This window comes from Rhinoraja longicauda, chromosome 14, assembly GCF_053455715.1.
Source record: "Rhinoraja longicauda isolate Sanriku21f chromosome 14, sRhiLon1.1, whole genome shotgun sequence".
NCBI classification, from domain to species: Eukaryota; Metazoa; Chordata; class Chondrichthyes; order Rajiformes; family Arhynchobatidae; genus Rhinoraja; species Rhinoraja longicauda.
The window spans coordinates 43,275,374-43,291,507 of NC_135966.1; the positions used below are offsets into that span (position 1 = coordinate 43,275,374).

Genomic DNA, 16,134 nt, shown 5'->3' on the forward strand with positions numbered 1-16,134 from the left:
AAACACGAGAACATACAGTAGGTTTAAGATAAGAGAGGCAAGATTTAATACACATGTGAGGAGCAACGTTTTCATTCAGAGACGAGTGGGTATATGGAATAAGTTTCCAGAGGAGGTATTTGAGACAGGTACTCAAACAGCTTTAAAAGATACTTGGACAGGTACATGGATAGGAAAAATTCAGAGGAATATAGGGCACAAACAGACTAATTGGGCCACCTTGCATCTTGGTGAGCATGGACAGTTGGGCCAAAGGACCTGTTTCTATGCTGTAGACTATGACTTTGTCTTGTCTCCCTAGGCCTGCTGAATCATTTTAACTTCCCCCTCCCATTACCATACTGGCTTTCCTGTCCTGGGCCTCTTCAATTGACACAGGAAGGCGACACGTAATCTGGAGGTATAGCACCTCAAATTCTGCTTAGGTAGCTTCCAACTTAACAATATGAACATGGAATTCCCCAAGTATAAGAAAATAACTGCAGATGCTGGTACAAATCGATTTATTCACAAAATGCTGGAGTAACTCAGCAGGTCAGGCAGCATCTCGGGAGAGAAGGAATGGGTGAAGTTTCGGGTCGAGACCTTTCTTCAGACTGATGTCGGGGGTGGGACAAAGGAAGGATACAGGTGGAGACAGGAAGATAGAGGGAGATCTGGGAAGGAGGAGGGGAAGGGAGGGACAGAGGAGCTACCTGAAGTTGGAGAAGTCGACGTTCATACCACCGGGCCGCAAACTGCCCAGGCGAAATATGAGGTGCTGCTCCTCCAATTTCCGGCGGGCCTCACTATGGCACTGGAGGAGGCCCATGACAGAGAGGTCAGACTGGGAATGGGAGGGGGAGTTAAAGTGCTGGGCCACCGGGAGATCAGTTGCGTTAATGCGGACCGAGCGCAGGTGTTCAGCGAAGCGATCGCCGAGCCTGCGCTTGGTTTCGCCGATATAGATAAGTTATTAGGTATTAGGTAACACCCCACCCTATTTTTTTTCTTCTCATCCCCCCACTCCCCCACTTTTCCATCCCCATCCCCTTCCACCAAATCCCTCCAAAGATAGACACAAAATGCTGGAGTAACGCAGACTTTGAAGAAGGGTTTATCCTGAAAAGTCATGCATTCCTTCTCTCCGGAGATGTTGCCTGACCCGCTGAGTTACTCTAACATTTTGTGTCTATCTTCTGTGTAAACCAGCATCTGCAGTTCCTCCCTACCAAATCCCTCCATCTGGCTTTACATTTCACTGTTCTTTCAAACTGCAGAATTGCAGGAAATTATTGTCTGGTGAGCCTCAGCTCAGTAGGAGGGAAACTACTAGAGGGAATTCTTCAGGATACGATTTACTCGCAAGGGAATGGGCTATTTAGGAACTGTCAGCATGGCCTTGTCCTTGGCAGGTTTTGCTATATTTATTTTTTTGTTTTGAGGAGATGATGTAGATGATTGATGAGTATAGGAACGTGCATATTGTGTACATGGATTTTATTAAGGCAGGGGAGGGGAGCTATGTGAGGATGCTCTTCCTCGACTTCAGCTCTGCCTTTAACACGGTCATCCCGAGCAGACTGGTCACCAAACTTTCCGACCTTGGTTTTTCCCAAACCATCTGCCAATGGATCAAGGACTTCCTGACCAACCGCCCCCAGACCGTCAAAATAGGCCCTCACCTCTCCTCCACCATTACACTGAGCACCGGCTCACCACAGGGCTGTGTGTTGAGCCCCATCCTTTACTCCCTCTACACTCACGACTGCGCCCCCACCCATCCCACCAACACCATCATCAAGTTCGCGGATGACACGACTGTGGTTGGACTCATCTCAGAAGGAGATGAGACAGCCTATAGGGATGAAATCCAAAGGCTGGCAGCATGGTGTTCAGTGAACAATCTGGTCCTGAACTCCTCCAAAACAAAGGAACTTATAATTGACTTTAGAAAAACCAGTGGAGATTACGACCCACTCTACATCAATGGGGTCTGTGTGGAAAGGGTACCAGCTTTCAGGTTCCTGGGTACGCACATCGCAGAGGATCTTACTTGGTCTACCAACACCATCACCACAGTAAAGAAGGCACAGCAGAGACTCCACTTCCTGAGGATCCTCAGGAAAACCAACCTGCAGGAGAAGCTCATGTTGTCCTTCTATCGCTGCTCCATCGAGAGTGTGCTGGCATACTGTATAACCACATGGTATGCCAGCTGCTCAGAAAAGGACAGGAAGGCCCTTCAGAGGGTCATCACGACGGCCCAGAAGATCATCGGCTGCTCACTGCCCTCCCTGGAGCACCTGTTCAGCCTACGCTGCCTCAGTAGAGCAGGCAAAATAATAAAAGATCCATCCCACCCCGGCCACCGTCTGTTTGTTCATTTGCCCTCTGGTCGACGTTTCAGGTCGATCAAATCCCGAACAAACAGACTTAAGAACAGTTTTTACCCCAGGGCCATACGAGAACTGAACACTACCTTTGCACTAGGCAACACCGTTAAAAAATCTTGTACTTAATATAATTGTATTTAATTGTATTTATGTATTTATTTGTTTTTGCATTTATTGCATATATGTTTGTACGCACCGTCAGGATTGGCTATTTTTTAATTTCGTTGTACTCGTTGCAATGACAATAAATGAATATTATTATTATTATTATTATTATTTGATAAAGTCCACCATGGTAGGCTGTTCCAGAAGATTAAGATCCATGGGGTCCACATTTACTTGGTACTGGTTTACTCACAGAAGACAAATGGTTATGATGGAAGGGTGTTATTTTAGCTGGAGATCTGTGACCAGTATAGTTCTGCAGGACTTTGTGCTGGGACTATCGTTATTTGAGAGGTATATAAACGCCTTCTCACATATTCAAATAGGTCCATGAGTAAGTATGTGGCTGACACCAAAATTGGTAGTTGCAGACAGTGGGGAAGGCTGTCAAAGTATACAGTGGGATATAGATCAAATCGTTAGAGATACAGCATGAAAATGGAACCTTCAGTCCACCAAGTCCACACCAACACTCAATCACCCTTTCACACTAGTACTATGTTAACCCACTTTCTCATCCTACACATTATGAACAATTTACTGAGGCCAATTAACCGTCAAACAATCATGTCTTTGGGATGTGAGAGGAAATCAGATCACCAGCGGAAACTCATGTGGTCACAGGTAGAATGTGTAAACTCCACACAGACAGTATCCAAGGTCAGGATCGAACCGGGGTCTCTAGCACTGAGGCAGCAGCCCTACCAACTGCACCATTGTGTTGTCCTAACTACAGAAATGGGCAGAGAAATGGCAGATGGCGTTTACTCCAACCAAGTGTGATGTTTTGCACTTTGGGAGGTCGAATGTAAAGGGGAAATATATAATTAATGGCAAGACCCTTAACAGCATTAATGCACAGAGGAATTTTGGGATCTAAGTCCATAGCTCCTTGAAAGTAGCAACACAAGTAGATAGAATGGTAAAGAACACTTGTGGTATGTTTGCGTTCATGAGTCGGGGCATTGAGTATGAGTCCGGAAGTCATGGTGCAACTTTATAGGACTTTAGTTAGTCTGCATTAGGTCACCCCATTACAGGAATGATGTTGCGGCTTGTGAGAGGGTGCAGAAGAGCTTTAGCAGAATGCTGCCTGGTTAGAGGGCATCAGCTATTGGAGAGGTTGGACAAACTTGGAATTGTTTTCACTAGAGCATGGAGACTGAGGGAGGCCTGATAAAAGTATATTAAATTATGAGTGACATAGATAGACAATCAAAAACTTTTTCCCAGGGTGGAAATGTCAAAGACTGGCGGGCATAGCTTTAAGGTGTGAAGTGCAAAGTTTAAAGGAGATGTGCAGGGCAAGTTTTTATCCAGAGGGTGGTGGGTTCCTGGAACATACTACCAGGGATAGTGGTGGATGCAGATACGATAATGCCGTTTAAGAAGCTTTTAGATGGGCACATGAATGTGCAGGAAATGGATTGGTATGGATCATATGCAGGCAGATGAGATTAGTTTAGCTTGGCATCATGTATGGCACAGACATTGTGAACTGAAGAACCTGAACCTATGCTATGTGCTATGTGCTAAATAATAGTTGACTTGAACAAAATAGAATAATTATACCATCAGCATAGATCTGCTGCGGGAAAATGATGTTTACCAATTTTTAGAATATTTCAGCCAATGGTTAGAGTTGATGTAGATAATATAATTGACATGATATAGGACTTCCAGAAGGCTATTGATAAGTGTAACAGACCTGACAGTGAACTTGAAGCAAATGATAATAAAGGGCCTTTGATGCCATCGAGAAATAATTAGTTAAATAATGGATGGTGAAAGTGATTAGTTGTTTTTCAGGCAGGGAGAAGGTGAATAGCATACTGTAGGTTTAATCATGTTGTGGAGACAGAGGAGAATGTGCTCCCTCCATCAAAGACATTTACACTTCAAACTAACTAGTGAAAACAGCCAACATAATTAAGGACCTTTTTTACCCTGGTCCTCCCCCCTCCCATTGGACAGAAGATACAAGAGCTTGAAGGTATACACCACCAGATTCAGGAACAACTTCTTCCGAACTGCTAACAGACTACTGAATGATCCTCCCATAAAATAGGATGTAGTCCTTATGTCCCAACCTACTTCAATGCGGACCTTGCACTTTTTAAATTTGCGATCTCTCTGTAACTGTAACGCGATAATGCTGCAACACTATATTCTGCACTCTATGCATTACCAGTTGTACTAGTGTATGGCTTGATTGTCCTCATGTGTAGTATGATTTGACTGAATGGTACGCAAACAAAATGTTTCACTTTATCATGGTACACATAACTATAATAATAAACCAATACCAACATTAAAAAAAGATTTATGAAAATAATACCAGAAATGACAGATCATGACCATGGGGAAAGGTTGAATCGGCTGGTCTTTATATCGCTGGAAAGATATTGAGGAGTGATTTGATAAAGGTCTTTAAAATTATGAAGTGTTTTAAGAAAATAGGCATAAGAAGTTTTCACTTGAAGAAAAATCCAAAATTGTGTCCACTGTTAATATGAAAGTGACTAATAAATCCAAATCGAGATTCAGAAGACATCTCTTTACACAGAGAGACATGATTTTATGAGACTAGCATCAATGCGGAATAATTGTGAACACTGAAACTGGAAGCTGGGTAGGTAAATTGATATAAGAGAAAGGGAATAACGTGATATGTAGATTGGGTTGGATATAAAGAAAGATGGTTAGAGGCTAGAGTGGAGTATTAACATCAGTCTGGATCTGGCAGATTGAATGGCTGTAAATTGTGCATAATCCCTTTCAAACAGTTCCAGCAAGTGGACTATTTCTGAATTGACATAAATAGGATCCTTGCCTATGCTTACTGTGAGTGCCCCTCATTGCTCCTATTCCACTTGCATGATTTATAACAGCTTGTAAAACCTTTCACAATACAGATCTCACTGCTCCATGCATGGAAGGTGTGTTCATATTATAACTTATCAGGCTGTTCGTCAGTCTGCAAATATTTTCACACCATGCTCCAGGGAAAAGTTTAAGGAATATGAGCAATTACACCATGGATCTCTGATGGCAAAGAACAAATTGCAATTATATAGCCGGTTTCACAACAGCAGGGCTTTTCAAAGTGCTTCAAAGACCTTTAGGAGTTAATAAGTTCATAAATCATATCGCTGAATGAGACCATTCGGCCCATCGAGCTCCATCATTCAATTATGGCTGATCTATCTTTCCCTCTCAACACTATTCATCCCTTCTCACTTCAACCTTTGATACTCTTGCAGCCTCCACAGCTTTCTGTGGCAATGAATTCCACAGATTCACCACCCCCTGGCTAACGAAATTCCTCCACATCTCCTCTCTAAAGGTACGTCCTTTCATTCTGTGGCTATGCCCTCTGGTCCTAGACTCTCCCAATAAAGGAAACGTCATCTCCACACACACTCTATCCAAGCCTTTCATTATTTGGTAAGTTTCAATGAGACCCCCCCACATTATTCTAAACTCCAGCAAGCACAGGCCAAGAGCCTTCAAACACTCATCATACGTTAACTCAATCATTCCCAGGATCATTCTCATAAACCTCCTCTGGACCATCTCCAATGCCAGCACATCCCTTCTCAGATATGGGGCCCAGACCTTCTCAGAATACTCCAAATATGGTTCTACAAAGCCTTAGCATTACATCCCTGCTTCTATATTCTAGTCCTCTCAAAATGAATGCTAACATTGCATTTTCCTTCCTTAGTACGCATTCAACCTACAAATTAACCTTTTATTGAATCCTGCACCAGCACTCCCAAGTCCCTTTGCATCTCTGATTGTTTTAATCATCTCCCCATTTAGAAGTAGTCTACTCCTTTATTCCTATTATCGAAGGGCATAAACGCATACTTTGCTGTGCTGTATTCCACCTGCCACTTATTTGCCCACTCTCCTAACCTGTCCAGGTCCTTTTGCAGAGTCCCTGCTTCCTCAACACTATTTTGCTCCTCCATCTATCTTCATATCATCTGCAAATTTGGCCACAGTGATCAATTCCATCATCCAAATCATTAATATACAACGTGAAAAGTAGAGGGCTCAACACCGACTCCTGCGGAACACCACTGGTCACTGGTAGCCAGCCAGAGAAAGCCCCCTTTATTCCCACTCTTGGCCTTCTGCCACTGCCAATCTTCTATCCATGTTAGTATCTTCCCTCTAGAGTCTAATACAATGGGCTTTCATCTTGTTTAGCAGCCTTACGCATGCTACCTTAGCAACCACCTTCTGAAAATCCAAGGAAACAACATCCACTGATTCTCCTTTGTCTATCCTGGTTTTTACTTCCTGAAAGAATTCCAATAGATTTGTCAGGCAAGATCTCCCTTTAACAAAATCAGGCTGACTTTGGCCTATTTTATCCTGTGCTTCATGTACTCCGAAACCTCATCCTTAATGATGCTCTCTAAAATCTAAATCCAACCTAAAGCCAGGCTAACCGCCTATAATTTCCATTCTTTTGATTTCCATTCTCCCTTCTTAAACAGTGGAGTTACATTTGCAATTTTCCAGTCATCTGGGACTATTCCTGACTCTAGTGATTCTTGAAAGATCACTACAAGTGGCTCCATAATCTCTAAAGCTACTTCTTTCAGAACGCTTGAGTATAGTCCATCTGGTCCAGGTGACTTATTTACCTTCAGACCTTTCAATGTCCCAAGTACCTTCTCCTTAGTAATAGGCACTCCACTAACTTCCACCCCTTGACTCTCTTGAATTTCCAGCACGTTCCTGGTGTCTTCCGCTGTGAAGACTGACACAAAAAATGTATTCAATTTGCCTACCATTTCTTTATTCCCCATTACTACTTCTCCAGCATAATTTTCCAGTGGTCCAATGTCCACTCTTGCCTCTCTTTTACTCTCTTTCTATCTGAAGGTACCTTTGGCATCTTCCGTTATATTAGCGGCTAGCTTACCTTTATATTTCTTCTTTTCTGCCCAGCTTTTTTAGTTGGTTTTTAAGCTTCCCAATCCTCTAGTTTCCTGTTAAACTTTGCAATAATATATGCCTTCTCTTTTATTTTTATGCTATCTTTGACTTCCTTTGTCAGCCACGGTCGCCTTATTCTCCCCTTAGAATCTTTCTTCCTCTTGGGATGATAAAGATCCTATGTCTTCCGAATTACTCTCAGAAACCCCTGCCATTGCTGCCCACGTCATTCCTTCTGCAGAGTCCCTGCTTCCAATCAACTTTAGCTAGCTCCTCCCTCATGCCTCTGTAGTTACTTTTACCAAACAATAATACCTGCACATCTGATTTCACCTTCTGCTTCTCAAACTACAGGTTTAATTTTATATTATGGTTACTACCTCCTAGGAGTTTCTTTACCTTAACCTCCCTAATCAAATCCAGAATTGCATTTTCCCTACTAGTCTCAACCACAAGCTGCTCTAAGAAGCCATCTCGTAGGCATTCTACATATTCCTTCCGTTGCGATCTGGTACCAACTTGTTTTTCCCCAGTCTAGCTGCATGTTAAAATTCCCCATGACCTCAGTAACATTGGCTTACTTACTGTACATGCCGATTGGATCTTCTGATGAAGCGTTTTGACAGTTTTTATGTGGGCAAATATGCAGCCAACATGTACGCAGCAAAGTCGCACAAATACCTATAAACTCGTCTATTTGTTAGAGACACGAAGTGCTGGAGTAACTCAGTGGGTCAGGCAGCATCCCTGGAGAACATGGATTGGTGACATTTTGGGTCGAGATCCTTCTTCAGACCTTTTGTACTCCAGCATCTGCATTTCCATGTTTCTACAACTATTTAAGTTGTTGCTTAATATTCCCCAGGAAACCAAAGGAAAAACACCTGTTTATCTTCAAGACATATCAGGGAATCCCTTAACTAAATAACTTCATCCAAAAGCCACCACTTCCAATAGTGTAGCATTTAAATATTTAGGCTACAATATGTGATGATACTATGGCAAAGACAAATGGTCCACAAGCTGAGCCGAAGGGTCTCGACCCGAAACGTCATCACTTCCTTCTCTCCAGAGATGCTGCCTGTCCCGCTGAATTACCCCAGCATTTGTGTCTACCAAGGGTGAAACCTGGGCGTGGACTGAATGGGAAAGGATAGTGGGATGGAAGCTATTTCAGGAAGTGTTAAAGTACTTGCAACTGTTACTCTTTACATTCAACATCTGATAGAAGTATATAAAATTCTACGAGGTACAGATAGGGTAGACTGTCAGAACCAAGTTCTCTGTTTGGAAATGTCAATGACTAGAGGGTATAGCTTTAAAATCAGAGGTGAAAATTTAAAGGAAACTAGACCAAGTTGGGCCCAAACCTCTCCTGCATTGGTGCAGCACCCTCCCCTCCCCCTCTCCCCTCCCCACTTCCCCTTCCCCATCTCCATCCCCCTCAACATCCCTTATCCCCCCTCCTCCCCCCTCCCTCCCTCCCCCCCACCCCCTCCCTCCCTCCCTCCTCCCTCCCTAGGAGATAGATTTAAACTTTAAAATGTGAATAACTTAAAAAATATAACACCGATTTCAATAAAACGACTTGCTTTACCATTAAAGCGACGACGGTGAGTAAGGTGGGTCTAAAATTGTCAAGCTACCGTTTTGGCTGTAGTTCGATCACAAATAAACAAACAAACGAGAGTTTTAGTATATAGATGGGCAGGGTAGGTTTTTATACACAGAAAGTGGAGGGTGCTAGACATGCACTGCCAGCTGCTGAAGGAAGCAGAGACAATAGTGGTGTTAAAATACTTTTAGATATGCACATAGATATGCAGGGAATGAGAGGATATGGATTACGTGCAGGCAGAGGAGATTAACGTCATCATGTTTGGGTCATACAAACATAGAAAATAGGTGCAGGAGGCCATTTGGCCCTTCGAGCCAGCAACACCATTCATTGTGATCATGGCTGATCATCCACAAACAGTTACCCGTGCCTGCCTTCTCCCCATATCCTTTGATTCCGCTAGCCCCTAGAGCTCTAGCTAACTCTCTTTTAAATTCATCCAGTGAATTGGCCTCTACTGCCTTCTGTGGCAGAGAAGTCCACACATTCACAACTCTCTGGATGAAAAAGTTTTTTCTCATCTCAGTTTTAAATTGTATTCTTTTATTCTTAGACTGTGACCACTGGTTCTGGATTACCCCAACATTGGTAACATTTTTTCTGCATCTAGCTTGTCCAGTCCTTTTATAATTTTATACGTTTCTTTAAGATCCCCTCTTATCCTACTAAATTCAAGTGAATACAAGCTCAGTCTTTCCAATCTTTCCTCATATGACAGTCCCGTCATCCCGGGGATTAACCTTGTGAACCTACATTGCACTGCCTCAGTAGCAAGGATGTCCTTCCTCAAATTAGGAGACCAAAACTGCACACAATACTCCAGGGTCGAAGGGCCTATTTTGTGCTGAACTGTTCTATATGTGTTCTATGTTCTAGTTCCATGGATTGCCATGCCTCCTCGCAACACACATAATGTTGCAGGCAATTATGTCACCTTCAGCTGTGAAGTGTCAGCTAATCCCATGGCCCTGGTGGAATGGAGGAAGAAAGGGAATGAAAACTTCCTGCCTGGAGATGATGCACATATCTCTGTTCAGGTGAAGAATCTGCTCTGCAAATTGGGAAGGGAGCTTCAGTGTTCATTCCCACAGGATGAATAAAATAAATATATTTAAATTAATTTCTTAATCTACATGTCAAAATTTATTTCAAATGATTAAAGTTCTTGAAACACCAAAAGATGAATTGGTGGAACCTTAACAACCGATCAATCTGCCCCTCAATTCCATTGATCCACCTTTACCCTTTACCTTTAATTATCGCTCTGAATTATGAAATGTTTAATTGATTTCTGACATTTACAGCTGTTGGGGAAAGGATATTCTGTTCTAATAATGTTAGATGTGGGATAAGTGTTAGTTAAGAGCCTGGGAGACATCGTCTGCTCTTCATCAAGTGCTGTCATAAGATCTCTTAAATCCAACCAAGAGTCTTCAAAAGCCTTAGTCTAAAATATCATTGGGAAGCCAACGCCTGCAGTAATTTCAGCACTCCCTCTTTGTTCCATTTAGAGTTGTGGCTTGAATTATGTAGTTATGTTTGTACAATGGGGCTTGAATTCATGAAGGAATCATAGTCATACAGCATGGAAACAGTCCCTTCAGCCAAACTTTCCCATGCCGACCAACATGCCCCATCTACACTAGTCCCACCTGTTTCCATTTGGCCCATATCCTTTGAAACCTATCCTATCAATGTACCTGTGCAAATGTTTTTTAGGTTTCTATTAAATCAAGTTTCTATTAAATCTTTCCCCCGTCATCTTAAACCTATAAACTCTGGTTCGTGATTCCTCTACTCTGGGTAAAAGACCATTTATCTAGTGTGCACTTATCCTATCTATTCCTCTCATGATCTTATATACCTCTACAGATTACCCCTCATCCTCCTGCACGCCAAGGAAGAAATTCCTAGCCTGCTCTCCCTATGGCTCAGACTGTCAAGTCCTGGCAACATTCTTGTAAACCTACTCTGCCCCCTTTCCAGCTTAACATTTTTCCTATAACAGGATGACCAAAACTGAACTCAATATTCCAGGTATGGCCTCACCAATGACTTGCACAACATCTGATGATTTAAAGACAGCAACGCAAAATAAATTGAAATAGCACCAATAATACACGGCTCAATGGTACCTTTAATATTGTGAAATTTACAAAGCATTTCACAGGTAACCAATTGAAAAAGTGAGTGAAAGAATTATTAGGATGTGTGATCAGAGAAACATGTTTTAAGAAGCCTGTTCAGGAGGAGAGGGAGGCAAAACATTTCCGAAGGACATTCTTGAATTTGGAGTGAAAGCAGTAGGAGATGTAAAAGATGCCAAAGTTGAAGAAGCACGTTGCTTGTGATTTAAAAAGCAAGTTCCAGTGAAATCAGATACAGGATAAAGGGATAAACGTTCAGTGCAAAATAAAGTCCAGTGAAGTCTGATTAAAGATAGTGCGAGATCTTCGCACTATCTTTAATCGGACTTCATTGGACTTTATTAGAGTTAGATGGTACGTCAGGACTAGTTGGTGATAGGATGGTTCAGTTGCTGAAAACAGCTGGGAAGAAATTGCCCTTGAATCTAGAGGTGTGTGTTTCTACACTACTGTACGACTTGCCTGATGGGAGAGGGGAGAAGTGGGAGTGACTGGGGTGAGATTTGTCCTTGATTATGCGAGTGGTCTTGCCGAGGCAGCGTGAAGTATAGATGGAGTCAATGGAAGGTAGGTTGGTTTGTGTATGGTCTGGGCTACGTCCACAACTCACTGCAATTTATTGCAGTCTTGGATGGAGCTTTTCCGAAACCATGGTGCGATGCATCCAAACCATGCTGTGATACTGCAGCTATTCTGAGCCAGCTATGGTGGGCCGAAACAGATATTTCGGCCCATCATGTCCATGCTAGCCAGTGGCCACGCGGCCATATTATTCCTATCTTCTAGCACCTGGCCCATAGACCTTCATTGCCTAAGGGATTCTTGTGCTCATTTAAACACTTCTTAAAAACTGTCAGCAACCTAGCTTCAGTGTATTCCAGGTCATCACAACTGTGAGTGGAAAAGGTCCCCTCTCAGCTCCCCTTGAAGTCTCCTACCCTGTACCCTAAATTTCTGTCCTCTAGTTTTGTCTACTTCTGGTATTGGGAAAAAATCCCTTCAGGTTATCTCAATCTAGAGTCCTCATAATTGTGTACCTTAATCACAGTGTTCCTAACATCCTCCACTGCAGAAAAAGAGGCCTAGCCTCTCCAGTCTCTCCTCACAACTGAAACACTCCATACTGGACAACATTCTGGTGAATCTCCTTCGCACCTTCTCATACTCATAGAGTGATACAGTGTGGAAACAGGTCCTTCGGCCTAACTTGCCCACACTGGCCAACATGTCCCAGCTACACCAGTCCCACCTGCCCGCATTTGGTCTATATACTTCCAAACCAGCCCTATACATGTACCTTTCTAACTGTTTCTTAAATATTGGGATAGCCCCTGCCTCATCTACCTCCTCTGACAGCTTGTTCCATACATCCACCACCCTTTGTGTGCAAATGTTAGCCCCTAGATTCCCATTAAATCTTTTCCCCGTCACCTTAAACCTCTGTCCTCTGGTCCTTGATTCACCTACTTTGGGCAAGAGACTCTGTGCATCAACCCACACAGTGCTATCACAGTGCTGCCTTTTGAGCAGGAAGGGTGGCAGGAGGAATGATCACATGAAGAACAACAATTCGTATTCCCTGTTTTATATATTTCCACAGGCTCGAGGAGGCCCAGAGCGACATGGTATCACTGGATGGTTGCAGATTCAGGGTTTGAAGAAGTCTGATGAGGGAATCTACATTTGTTACACATGGAATAAGTATGGAGAAGCTCACGCCTCTGCACGTTTGAGCGTCAATGATCCTGGTAAGATGAAGTAACGGAATCCAGTTCAATCTCACATTAAGATTTAACCATTAACTGAAACAAATATCATTCTGGATAAAGTATCCCTTCTTTTTTTTAATCCAACATTATTCCATCCTTTATCTCAAAAATATTACAATAATATAGTACAGGAAGAGGCTTTTCAACCCATCAAGTCTCTGAGAGTTTTTCCAAAGATCAATCTGGTCAGTCGCACTCTTTGGCATTTCATCATTTTTTCTTTGTACTTTTCCCTTTTGAAAGTGGAAATTCTATCAAGTAGTTGCTCAACAAAAATTCCCTCCTCATGTAGCTCTTGGTTAGATTTTTCTTAAATCATTGCCTATGTTTCAATAATTGTGAACAGCTCCTCCTTTTTATAAATAACAATCAAATATCCTTTTAGCCTTCTCTGCTCTCAGGAGAATACCCCTAGCTTCTCCAGTCTTTCCATACAGCAGCAATCACTTAACCCTGGAAAAATTCCTGGAAATCTTGTTGTATGCACATTAAATTATACTATTTAACGTATTATTTATCATTGTCCTTTCCAACAAATTCTATATCCTCACTATTTTCTGCATTGCATCTCATCTGTCATTCTTTTTCCTTTCTGTTTAAGACCCTTTTTTGATACCTTTAAACTTCAAAATTGTACACTGTTTCTCTCGTCTGAATTACTAAATGTATGTAGACAGCATACCAGCTGTGGTGATGAACCCTGGGAAAGTGCATAAACCACAATATTTTCTATCCTTAACCAAATCTCTCTCCACGCTGATAGTCAACTGTATTGCAACCACACTGACAAAGTTAACATGTCAAATATCTTTTGAAAGTCCACAGACACAACATCACATTACTGCGTATTTCTACCTTCTGTTACATTATCAATGGCCAGAAAATGAATAATTTCTATTTGACCATATTCACATGATGGCGCAAGGCAGGCAAACTGCAGGAAAATTATATAATGCCCAGGACACAGTGTAAGAAGCAGGGACCAGGTTCAGCCTTGACCAGGTTCAGCCTTGAGAGATTGTTTGAAAGGGGCTTCAAGTGAGGATGAAGTGTAGATGGGTAGGGGGCAAGTATTGCCTGCTGAAGATCATGGTGGTGGTGGGGTGATTGAAAGGATTGGTGAAGAGATTTTGAGATTAACCTGTTGAGTGAGGATCTCTGCAGAATTGGAAAAAGAGTCAGTTCAAGGTTTCTAGGTCAGGTTATTGTCACATCTACCAATAAAGGTACAGTGAAATTTGAGTTACCATACAGCCATACTAAGTGAAAAGCAACCAGACACGAACCACATAAAAGTTACCATAAACATCCATCACAGTGGATTCCATATTCCTCACTGTGATGGAAGGCTATAAAGTTCAACTTTCTTCCTTTGTTCTCCCGCGGTCGGGGCAGTCAAACCATCTGCAGTCAGGGCGATCAAAGCTCCCGCAGCCGACGATCGAAGCCCCCGTCTGGGTGATCGAAACTCCCGCGTCGGGGTGGTTAACGATGTTAAAGTCCACAGGCCCCGTGGTTGGAACATTTAGCAGAATGATTCATTAAAAGGACTGGTTGCAAGGGTTTGAAGCTAGTGTTGGTTACTGAAGATCAGTGGGAGCGTTATGGCAAAGATTAGGCACTGAAGCTTGATAATGGGCTCAGCCTGAAAGGTCATGGTGGTGGGAGGGGATGCTGCTGGTGGGGATTGGCAGTTCTGTGCCCAGAGGTGTGTCAGACAGGAGATCAATAGGTCCTGATCTGAACTTGGGGATTACAATACAAAACATAGAAAATAGGAGAAGTAGTAGTCCACTTCGACCTTCAAACGCCACCGAATACAATCATGACTAATCCTTTGTCCCAATATTCTTGCTCTTTTTGTTACCTCTTGATGTTTCTTGTCTCTGGAAATCTATCTGCCTAATTCTTAAATATTGGGAGTAGATGGGGATGGGGGGCTCTGAGAAGACCCAACATCCTTTGGGATTTAAGACAATTTTCATGAATCGGTTCCCAGAGCTGGACTCTGTGGCTTGGAGATTTTTGAGGCAGGTGGATTCAAGTTGTCCGGAAGTAGTGTTCACAACTGCCATGGCAGCTTGCTTCTGCCTGAGTGACCAGCATGTCTGCAGGCAAGATAAACCAAGCAGGAGCATTCCACCGCCGACTGCAACCCATTAAATGTCAACACCCATGTCTAGGGCCCTCCGTGCATGAAATAAATTTACAGTATAGAAACATAGAAACATAGAAAATAGGTGCAGGAGTAGGCCATTCGGCCCTTCGAGCCTGCACCGCCATTCAATATGATCATGGCTTATCATCCAGCTCAGTAACCTGTACCTGCCTTCTCTCCATACCCCCTGATCCCTTTAGCAAAAAGGGCCACATCTAACTCCCTCTTAAATATAGCCAATGAACTGGCCTCAACTACCTTCTGTGGCAGATAATTCCACAGACTCACCACTCTCTGTGTGAAGAAATGTTTTCTCATCTCGGTCCTAAAAGACTTCCCCCTTATCCTTAAGCTGTGACCCCTGGTTCTGGACTCCCCCAACATCGGGAACAATCTTCCCGCATCTAGCCTCTCCAACCCCTTAAGAATTTTATATGTTTCTATAAGATCCCCCCTCAGTCTTCTAAATTCCAGCGAGTACAAGCCTAGTCTATCCAGTCTTTCTTCATATGAAAGTCCCGCCATCCCAGGGATCAATCTAGTGAACCTTCTCTGTACTCCCTCTAAGGCAAGAACGTCTTTCCTCAGATTAGGAGACCAAAACTGCACACAATACTCCAGGTGCGGTCTCACCAAGGCCCTGTACAACTGCAGTAGAACCTCCCTGCTCCTAACCTCAAATCCTCTTGCTATGAATGCCAACATACCATTCGCTTTCTTCACTGCCTGCTGCACCTGCACACTTGCTTTCAATAACTGGTGCACCATGACACCCAGGTCACGTTGCATCTCCCCTTCTCCTAATCGTTCACCATTCAGGTAATACTCTGCTTTCCTGTTCTTGCCGCCAAAGTGGATAACCTCACATTTATCCACATTATATTGCATCTGCCATGCATTTGCCCACTCGCCTAATCTATCCAAGTCACTCTGCAGCCTCCTAGCA

At 43.0% G+C, this 16,134-nt stretch overlaps 1 protein-coding gene across 1 annotated transcript in view; it reads left to right on the forward strand.

The window, feature by feature from the left end:
* The window catches only part of LOC144599948 (kazal-type serine protease inhibitor domain-containing protein 1-like), a 52,409-nt gene that overhangs the window by 23,123 nt on the left and 13,152 nt on the right, over window positions 1-16,134 (forward strand). The window contains exons 2-3 of the mRNA XM_078411226.1: window positions 9,991-10,151; window positions 12,862-13,009. Coding sequence (XP_078267352.1) covers window positions 9,991-10,151; window positions 12,862-13,009 — 309 coding nt within the window. The remainder of the gene's footprint in view (window positions 1-9,990; window positions 10,152-12,861; window positions 13,010-16,134) is intronic.